We start from the raw sequence: 10,897 nt of genomic DNA on the forward strand, positions 1-10,897 counted from the left end.
TAAAGGAGCTTCAGTGTGTGAGAGAAACCTGATGGGAGGATGAGAAAGAAGGAATTCAGGAAAATAACTGGCAATCTTATGTTTCTCCCAGATGTACAGAATTTCACAGGGATGGAGAGATGACCCATCGATACACTGCTCTTGCAGAGGACTTGAGCTCCACTCCCAGGACTCACACCAAAAGGGTCACCATGTATCTGTAACTCCAGCTCCAGGGGATCTGATGTTCTCTTCTGGCCTTTTCAGGTAACTGCACTCATCTGTACATTATTTCCCCCCCCCCATAACCTTCCTACACACACACACACACACACACACACACACACACACACACACACACTTAAAAATAAATAGAATAAGTCTTTTAAAAGAGAGTCACACATGAAGGGCTTCAGCAGTCTTGAAGTTACTTTTGGCTTCACAGAAGATCCTTCCAACCTACAAAGCTGTCTGGGAGCATGGCCATCTGCTTCTTACTGTACATGCAGTAACAAGCAGGGCCCAACAAAATGAACCAGGGTCCTGTTCTGAAGTTTGGAAATGCTAAATAATTATTGAATTAAAAAGCAATGTGTACTTTGAAGTGAATAAGTATAGTGCCACAAGAGAGTTAAATTGGAGACCAGTATTCTATCTTTGGAACACAACTCGCTCTTCACACCAAGAGCTCTGTTCACACTCTTTTATTTTTATTTTTGTTTTCCAAGACAAGGTTTATCTGGATAGCTCTGGCTGGCCTGAAACTCACTCTGTAGACCAGGCTGGTATAAACTCACAAATCTGTCTGCCACTGCCTCCCAAGTGCTGGGATTAAAGGTGTGCACCCCTCACCAGGCACTTTGTTCACACTCTTAATGAAGTACTCTCCCTTTGAATAGTGTGCCATATATAAATCTTAATATACTGAAACACTCAAATGTCACCTTCAAGGTGCCGCTTTAGGTCCTCAATTTAGGTTATTCCATCCTGACACATTGCTTACAAGTCTATTATCTAATTCAATTCTGCCGAGTATTTATCTACTGTGTAGTGAGCAATTGTTCCAGTTTTTTGGGATGCAAGAGTTGTTTTTTTTGTTGTTGTTGTTGTTGGATATGATTCTAAAATCTGGACTGTTCCTGGCAGAGACAACAGGGAGATAATGGTCACCCTAACCTTTAACAACCAGCATTCCAGGGGTAAAAGATCCCCACCTGGGCTGGAGAGATGTCTCCGTGATTAAGAGCACTGGCTGCTCTTCCAGAGGTTCTGAGTTCAATTCCCAGCAACCACATGGTGGCTCACAACCATCTGTAATGAGATCTGGCACCCTCTGGCGTGTGGACATACATGGAGGTAGAATGTTGTATACATAATAAATAAATAAATAAATAAATAAATAAATAAATAAATAAATAAATAAATCTTTAACAAAAAAAAAGAGCCCACACCTTCTCTCTATTCATACAATGACTTGCACATAAAATACTACTAATAGGGGCTAGAGAGATGGCTCAGCAGTTAAGAGCACTGGACAGCTTGCAACTGTCTGTAACATAGACATACATGCAGACAAAACACCAATGCACATAAAATAAAAATAAAAACAATACTGGTATTGTAGAATATTATTTTAAGATGTGTTACTTTTGTTTTATTGATGCAAAGATGTGTTACATTTTTTTATGTTACATTTGTTTAATTCTGTGAAGCTGTGATTTTTTTTTGTCTAAAACACCTGATAGTCTGATAAAGAGCTGAATGGCCAATAGTGAGGATAGGCAGGACTGCCAGACAGAATATATACAAGAAGGAGCAAGACAGAACAATGGCCAATAGTGAGGATAGGCAGGACTGGCAGACAGAATATATACAAGAAGGAGCAAGACAGAACAAGGAGAGGAGGATATCTGGGTTACACGACAAGTCACAGAAAAAGAAGTAACCTAAGATATTCAAAAGCAAGAAAAGGGAAAAGTCCAGAGGCAAAAGATAGACAGGATACTTTAAGATAAGAAAACCAGCCACGCTAAGGCCAGGCATTCATAAGTAATAATAAGCCTCTGTGTGTTTATTTGGGAAAAAGCCAAAAAGAGGAAAACAACCAACAGCACACTGGTAATAGTAAGAATAATAGTTTAGGCCGGGCGATGGTGGTGCACGCCTTTAATCCCAGCACTCGGGAGGCAGAGGCAGGCGGATCTCTGTGAGTTCGAGACCAGCCTGGTCTACAGAGCTAGTTCCAGGACAGGCTCCTAAGCCACAGAGAAACCCAGTCTCGAAAAACCAAATAAAAAAAAAAAAGTTTATACTTGAGCCTTTACAACACGTCAGGCTCTGTGGATTCTTACAACAGTTAAATAAGACAAACCATTTCCACTTCTGCAGAGAAATCAACTATTATCTATTATACTAACCTTCTTGATTATTTTTTATTTCACCCTCAAAAATTATCCAAGATGCCAAAAACCACTTGTGTGGATTAATGTATTAATAGTAATTATTAGAAATTAAAGTCGTGAATAAAAAGTTACGGTTAAATAGCAACTCTCATTAATACTAATTGCACATCTTTTCTCTGTGTGAGAAACACTGGTTGTCCTGGGACTCCGTTCAGTAGACCAGGCTGCCTCAAACTCAAGAAAGAGATCGCCTGCCTCTGAGGTGTATGCCACGTCCGTCCGGCTTAGTTACACATCTTAAGTGAAGAAACAAACAAAACCCAACAATTACACTTTCCAAAACCAAAACGATGCTATCGATAGAGTGGCAAGTCGTTTACCGTTCGCTTAAATCACCTCTCTGGGCACATTCGCTCTATTGGTTATGCACCGCACAATAGGAGAACTCTACCGCACGCTGGTGAGAGAAAGTGAAAGTACCGTGTTAGTGGGATTATGAAATTGTTTTACCTTTGGGGACTTTCCTCCCCACCCCCAAAGTGTCGCGGAGACCCTCAAGAGCCCCTGAATACTTAAGAGGCGTAGCGGTATAGCACGAAACAATAAAATGTGCGCTTCAATTTTTTCAAATCCTTGATGGCAGGCGTCAGAAGAGGTGTTTTCCTTTGGTACGGATATCGGTTTTGTTTATAGGCTGTGTGAAGGAGAATACGGGAACATCAACCAACCAGAAAGTAGACAGGACAACTGGCATCTGCTCTCTAACCTCCGACTCTTCGCCGGTCACCGACTGTGGTGACCCTGGACTACAATTCCCGGCAGAGCTCACGACAAAGGGGCGTGTCAGCAGCCGCGCGGTGCCCGGGTGACTTCTACTGATGACGGAATGAAGGGGGCGTTCCTGTTATGGGGCAGGCGAGGTTCGCCGTTGGGGGAGAAAGCACAAGGGGCGGGGTCTACCATTGGGTTATCCAATGACTTACGGTCAAGCGGAAGGCGGGGAAATGGGCGTGGCCAAATTTATTGCCAGGCGTTGTGGAGCTTACTAGCCCGGGAAGTGTCTGGGTTGGGGATTGGGGGGGGGGGTCGCCGATAGGCACCCCCGCAGTCGGGATAAGAAAATGGCAGCGCGCTGGAGCAGCGAGAACGTGGTGGTGGAATTTCGAGACTCTCAGGTGAGCCGTGCGTGAATGGAGCTGCCTGGACATGCGCCTTCCGTGGCTTTCCCTCCCCCTCCCCCACAAACCTTACGCCGTCCCACCCATCCCCTTGCCCAGGATGGGGAGATGGTTATGGTGCTGACTTGGAGCTCTCAGAGTCAGGACAGTCTAGGGGAGCTTTGATAACTGGTCAGGGCAGTTAGGACAGGTGTTATACGGGATTTTAGGATTCCACACGGGCTTTTGCGTCTTGGGACACCGTGGCAGCGATAGTAAATGCTGGAGGGATTCTTTCCTTGTTCAAGGTAGTGAGCAGGGAGGTGTCCACTCCCTGAGGCGGTCCGCTGCACTTGGTGACTTTGGGAAAGTTGCAAAACTTCTCTGAGCCCCCGTTACTTGAACCAACCTCGCTTTGAAACATTTTGGGGGTGAACTTGTGAAACACTGCTTTGCAGAGCATCTGTTTCAGCCCCTGACCTAAGTAGCTGCTAATGTGGAAAATTCTCTGCTGTTGACAAAATGCATGTATTGCTTAGATAGGATACCTGTGTAGCCCATGCCTGACATCCCTCTTTACACATCAGTTTTCTTACCTGTAGAAGGGACGTCATTATACTTACAGGACTGGCGTGAGAATTTTAAGATGTGTGGCACAGCGATGGGCATATGGTAAGTCTCAAAAACTGTTAACATTGGAGGCCGGCAAGGTGGCCCAGCTGGTAAAGGCACTTCCTGCCAAGCTTGCAGTCTGAGTTCAACCCCCAGGACCCACATATCATAAAGAGAGAACCAGCTCCTTGTCCTCTCGCTCCATACACATGCTGGGGCACACCCATACACAGCAAATAAATAAACATAATAAAAAGTATACCTTCAAATGTTAGTATGAGTTTTGGAAATGTTTCAGGCACGAAGACTCCAGTTCCATTCCCAGGACCCGTGGGGTAGAAGGACAGAGCCAGCTCCCAAAGTCGTTCGTGGACCTTCACATGTATGGCGAGACATGGGTGCTCACACTCATATACACACAAAATAAATGAGATAAATAAATTTAAAAATTAAACAAAAGGCCAGGCAGTGGTGGCACATGCCTTTAATCCCAGTTCAGGGGAGGCAGAGGCAGGAGGATCTCTGAGACCAAGGCCAGCCTTGTCTACAGAACGATTTCCAGAACAGCCAGGGCTACACAGAGAAACCCTGTCTTGAACCCTATCCCCCCAAAAAAGGTTTGCATTGGCTGAATTTAACTTTTAAGCATTTTTCTTTTCTGTATTTCTTTAAATTAAAAAAAATGGTATTCTACTGAGTGTATGATGTGTGAGTGTGGGTGCATAGAGGTCAAAGGACAGCCCTTGGGAGCAGTTCTCTGCTGCCGTGGGATTTGAACATGCATCTTAGGTCAGCAGTCATTTCCAGCAAGACTTGTTCTCCTATGGGCCATCTTGAAGGCACTCATTTGAAATGTTAGGTGTATGGTTGTTTTGCCTGTATGTTTGTGTGTGCACCATTTGCATATCTGGTAACGGCAGAGGCCAGAAGAGGGCATGGAGTTACAAACAATTGTGAACCTCCATGTGGGTTCTGGAAATCTAACCTGTGTCCTCTGGGAGAGGAGGAACCAGTGTTTTTTAACTACCAGGCCCATCTCTCCTGCCTCCTCCCCAGCCCTGCCCCCCCTTTTTTTTTTTTTTTTTGAGACAGGATCTCATATGTAACCTTGGTTGTTGCTGTGGACCAGGCTGGCCTCAGACTCACAGAGATCCTCTTGCCTGTCTCTCAAGGGCTGGGATTAAAGCTGTGCTCTACCACACCTGAGCCCTTTTCCTTTTATTTATTTATTTTAAGACGGTTTCATATACTCCAGCTGACTTTGAACTTGATGTGTATCTGAAGATGGCCTTGAATTTCCAATCCTGCCTTTACCTCCTGAGTGTTGAGGTCATTGGTGTGCACTACCACACATAGTTTTATGCAGCACGCAGGGTTGTACATGCTAGGCAAGCACAATACTAACTGAGATACAGCCCTATATATTTGACCATTTTTCTATACTGAGTCTTCCATATGCCAGGCTTTGTGTTAGGCAGTTTCTCTACATATTCTTTTTTTCTACTTAATGAAAGAGCCATACAGGCTAAGTAGGTATTATCCTTTTATATGATCATGGGAGACCTGGCTAAGGCCTCCTGTATGTGGCTGATGGCATTGGGATTTGGACACGGTCTCTGACCCCAGAGCCCATTGTATTATTTCATCTTTTAATAGCTCATAATGTGTCACACATAGGTCCATAATAAATATAACATATCCCTTTCCTGTTACCTAGGACACTTCTTGGCAATTTCTTTTTATTTATCCAACAACTATTTATTGAATACATTCTTACATTCTTTTTTTTTTTTTTTTTTTTTTTTTTTTGTTTTTCGAGACAGGGTTTCTCTGTGGTTTTGGAGCCTGTCCTGGAACTAGCTCTTGTAGACCAGGCTGGTCTCGAACTCACAGAGATCCGCCAGCCTCTGCCTCCCGAGTGCTGGGATTAAAGGCGTGCGCCACTATTGAATACATTCTTAAATTTTTTGTTGTAATACTAACCTAGGGCTGAGCCATCTCTCTAGCCCTGAATACTTCCTGTTTTCCAGACTTATTCAGTTGCTTATTTAATAAAGACTGATTGATTTACTTCAGGGATTTTTGTTTGTTTGTTTTTGTTTGTCGAGACAGGGTTTCTTTGTAGCTTTGAAGCCTGTCCTGGAACTACCTCTTGTAGACCAGGCTGGCCTCTAACTCACAGAGATCCACCTGCCTCTGCCTTCTGAGTGCTGGGATTAAAGGCATGCGCCACCGCTGCCCTGCTTTATTTCAGTTTTTATGAGCATGGTGTGCTTGTGTGTGTGTATGCGTGCTTTTGCATGTGTGTACACATGTGTAGGTGCACATGCAGGCGGAGGCCCAAGGTCGATGTCAGGAATCGTCCTGATTGCTTTTTCACCTTATTCATTGAGGCAGCGTCTCCCAGTGAAGCCCAGAGCTTGCCAGTGTGGCTTGTCTCGCTCTGGAGCTCCCCTAGCTTAGCCTTCCAAAGTTAGAATTACAGAAAGGGTACCATGCCCATCCAATGTTTATGTGGTTTTCTGGGGATCTGAACTTTGGTCCTCATGATTGTAAGCAAGTGTTCTTACTGTTGAGCCATTCCCCTAGCTCTATCCCCTTTTAAAAAAAAGAATAAGGATTTATTGAGCTCCTTTTGGGTGCATACTGTGCTAGACGCAGTATTGCTCTCCATCTGGTTTTACACTGAGGGAAATCTAGATTGTAGTAAGTGGGTGATGCAGGTCTTCTTAAAACCCCATCCTGTATTTTGCCGTGAGGATTACTACTATGTGAAGGAGTCACCCACCACTCTGCTCCGGGTGCCCTCCGATAAGTAGGCACCAACAGTCTTTCAGATTAAGGGAGCTTGAAACACTTGGTACTGTCAGCATTGTCAGTGTGAGGCCTGCTTTCCCAAGGGAGGTGCCAGACTCTTCGGAGGGAAGACATATTGCAGTTACCCTTCTTGTTAATTGCTTTCGCTGGGGATCAGGACAGAACTGAACATGTATCACATGTCTAAGCCTGCTAATTTGGAAGATGCTAATCTATAAATCCTTTAATTCTCACAGAAACCTGGGAAGTCTCACCCCTATTTCTTTATAGAGATGTCACTGAAGAGACCTGCAGAGAGGGTTCTGACACCTATATTGGAGTGCTAGGAAGTAGGAGCAAGTAATTAAGCCTAAACAGCAGTTGACATGGCAGGAGAATAAAGTAAATTGGGTAATTTAACTGCCTTGTGGGAGTATCTGTTTTTCCTTTGGATTTTTCTATTTAGTTTAAAGGGTATATATAGAGTGTGAATTTGCCAGTTTTTTTCTGATGCTGATTGGCAAGAGGCAGAAACCTATTTTATTAACTTTTCCATTACATAGAAAGAAAAAGTCAAAACTTCATGTTGCCTCTCTAAAAGAGGGTCAGAATAGCAAACTTGTCAAAATGCTCCATATTCTTTTTGTTTGTTTGTTTGTTTTATCTTTTTGAAGCAGAATTTCTCCAGATAGCCACGCTGACTTCCTGGAGCTCTGTAGACCTTGCTGGCCTCAAACTCACAGAGATCTCCCTGCTTCTGTCTCCTGAGTGCTGGGATCAAAGGTGTGTGCTACCACTCCTACCTGGTACCATATTCTTATATTCTAAAAAACAATTTTAGCAGGCTGTGCTAGTTTGAATAAGAATATCTCCCAGACTCATATATTTGAGTGCTTGGTCCCCATCTTATGGAACTGTTTGGGAAGGATTAGGAGGTGTGGCTTTGGAAGAGGTGTGGCCTTGGAGGAGATGTGTTCCTGGGAGCCAGCCTTTAGGTTTCAAAAGCCCATGCCATTTCCAGTTAGCTTTCTCTGCCTCCTGCTTGTGGTTTAAGAAGTAAGCTTTTGCCAAGTTGTGGTGGTGCACATCTTTAATCCCAGCACTCAGGAGGCAGAGGCAGGTAGATCTCTGTGAGTTCAAGGATAACCTGGTCACAGAATGAGTTCCAGGACAGTCAGAGCTACACAGAAAAAACCTGTCTCAAAACCCCCCTCCCCCCAGAAAAGAAGTAAACTCTCAGCTACTGTCATAACAGTATACCTGCTTGCCCGTTGCCACATTCCCTGCCTTGAGTCATGGACTCTGGCTTTCTGAAACCATAAGCCCCAAATTAAAGGCTTTCTTTTATAAATTGCCTGGGTCATGGTGTTTTGTCACAGCAATTGAAAAATAACTAAGACACAGGCCAGGATGTTTGCTGTCAGGCTGGTGGCCTGAGTCTGATCCCCAGGGATCACATGGTGGAAGCAGAGAACTGACTCCTCTGGCTTCCACATTGGGGACCTGTGGCATGTGCTCTTGCACTTGCTATCCCCAACACACACAAATAAATAAATGTAAGTTTTAGAAATTTAAAATTACTTTAGGCTAGGGATGTAGCTAATGAGAGTGCTTTTCTGGCATGCTTGAGGTCCTAGGGTTTTGGTTTTTTTTTTCTATTTAATATATTATTGTTATCTTTTTTTCTTTTTCTCTTTCTTCCTCTTTCTTTCTTTCTTTCTTTCTTTCTTTCTTTCTTTCTTTCTTTCTTGTCTCACTGGTTCAGCCCATATATAAACTAGGTGTCGGTTTGGGATGAATCTGGAACACACATGCACATTTACTTGTATATGTATCTGTAAGTGTGTGTGCACATGCATGTAGAGGTCAGAGGTTAACCTTGGGTTTTGATCCTCAGGAAGCATCCATCTGTCCTTACCTCCTGCAAGCATGTGTTATAGTACCTGACTGTTACCAACAAATCCCCAGAGGACCCAGCACCCATATGACAGCTCACAACTGTCTGTAACTCCACTTCTAGAGGAGTCAACGCTTCTGGCCTCTTCTAGCACTGGACACACACATGGTCCACAAACATACATATAGGCAAAATACACATAAAATAATAAAAAGAATTTTTTTGTGTGTGTGGGGCACATGTGTTTGTACACACATGCGTGTGGGTGCCTGCAGAGGCCAGAAGAGGGTCTGAAATTCCCTGGACCTACAGTTACAGGAGGCTGTGAGCAATTTGGGAACTAAACTCGGGTCCTCTGTAAGAGCAGCAAACTCCCATAAACACTGAGCTGTTGGGAGAGGCTGTTTGTCCATTCCTGGCAGCTCAGACTCGGAATAACCACACAGAAACTATATAATTTGCAATACTGTTTGGCCAATAACTTAAGCCATTGGTATTTCTAGTTTGCTCTTATATCCTAAACTAACTCATCTCCATTAATCTGTGTGTCGCCATGTGGCTGTGGCTTACTGGCAAGGTTCTGGCGCATCTGTCCCCTGTGGAGGTTACATGACTTTTCCCTGACTCCACCTACTCTCTCTGTATATCTTTTCTAGCCTGGTTATATTCTATTAAGCCATTAGCCAAAAGCAGCTTCTTTATCATTAACCAATAAAAGCAACACATATAACAGAAGGACTTCCCACACCAGGCAAGTGGATCTCTGAGTTCAAAGCCAGCCTGGTCTATGGAGTAAATTCCAGGACAGCCAAGGATACAGAGAGAAACCCTGTCTCGAGTGGGGTGTGTGTGTGAATACTGTCCTAGTTTGGGTTTTCATTGCTGTGAAGAGACACCATGACCATGGCAACCCTTTCTCTCTCTCTGTCTTTCTTTCTTTCTTTCTTTCTTTCTTTCTTTCTTTCTTTCTTTCTTTCTTTCTTTCTTTCTTTTTTGAGACAGGTTTCTCTGTAGCTTTGGAGCCTGTCCTGGAACTAGCTCTTGTAGACCAGGCTGGCCTCGAACTCACAGAGATCCGCCTGCCTCTGCCTCACAAGTGCTGGGATTAAAGGCGTGCGCCACCACCACCCAGCCCATGGCAACTCTTATAAAGAAAACATTTAATTGGGTGTCTTGCTTACAGTTTCAGAGGTTCAGTTCATTATCATCATGGGGAGCATGGCAGCATGCAGGTATATGTGGTGCCTGTAGCTGCAAGTCCAACGTCTTGTGGACAACAGGAAGCCGACTGATTTACAGCTTTAATATAGACATCCCACAGCAGAGCTCTAGAGACGGCATGGCATCTGGCTTGCCTTTGTAGCCAGGCTTCTTTCTGCTCAGAACTCCAGGGCAATATGAAGGGTGCCCTTTAACCACCTTCCGTTCTCTGGGAGAGCACTCTGGCTCCATGGCTCCCGTATTACGGATGACATGGCTTTTAGGTGGTAGATAAGTGTGAGAAACCATTAGTAGAGCTAGAGCGAGTGAGGGGGAGGGGCTGGTACTTGCCATTTATAGTCTGTGATTATGGCGGCAGGCGTGAAGGGAATTCTTCCAGCATGCTGTCTGGGAAAGAACTCGGAGCATTTAGTGACCAAGATGGCACACATATGACAATGTAAGGCTGTAACTTGGTGCGGTCTTTTGGAGATGAGGTATTGAATCATGATGATTGTGTTCACGAGGAACGGAGAGATGGAATTTCAGAGAATGTGAATGAGACATATTAGTCACAAGAATATTACCTTGGAGAAGAATGGGGTACAGGGGTGTGTGTGGGAATATACTCGAAGTACATTATGAACTCGAATGGGAATGGCCTTATATAATCCTGTATAATAAAAAATAGCTAAAATATTAAGATTAAAACCTTGGATCAGGGGCCTGGAGAGATGGCTCAGTGGTTAAGAGCACTGTCTGTTCTTCCAAAGGTCCTGAGTTCAATTCCCAGCAACCACAAGGTGGCTCACAACCATCTGTAATGGGGTCTGGTGCCCTCTTCTGGCCTGCAG

At 44.2% G+C, this 10,897-nt stretch overlaps 1 protein-coding gene across 2 annotated transcripts in view; it reads left to right on the forward strand.

Moving 5' to 3' along the window:
- The first annotated feature begins 3,370 nt into the window (after positions 1–3,370).
- Wdr59 (WD repeat domain 59) overlaps positions 3,371–10,897 on the forward strand; it is a 68,631-nt gene continuing 61,104 nt past the window's right edge. For both annotated transcript variants that reach the window (XM_013354988.2, XM_013354991.2), the window contains exon 1: positions 3,371–3,556. In XM_013354988.2, the coding sequence (XP_013210442.1) occupies positions 3,503–3,556 (54 nt within the window). In that variant the 5' untranslated portion in view covers positions 3,371–3,502. The remainder of the gene's footprint in view (positions 3,557–10,897) is intronic.

The sequence above is a fragment of the Microtus ochrogaster genome, chromosome 4 (assembly GCF_000317375.1).
Source record: "Microtus ochrogaster isolate Prairie Vole_2 chromosome 4, MicOch1.0, whole genome shotgun sequence".
Taxonomy (NCBI): domain Eukaryota; kingdom Metazoa; phylum Chordata; class Mammalia; order Rodentia; family Cricetidae; genus Microtus; species Microtus ochrogaster.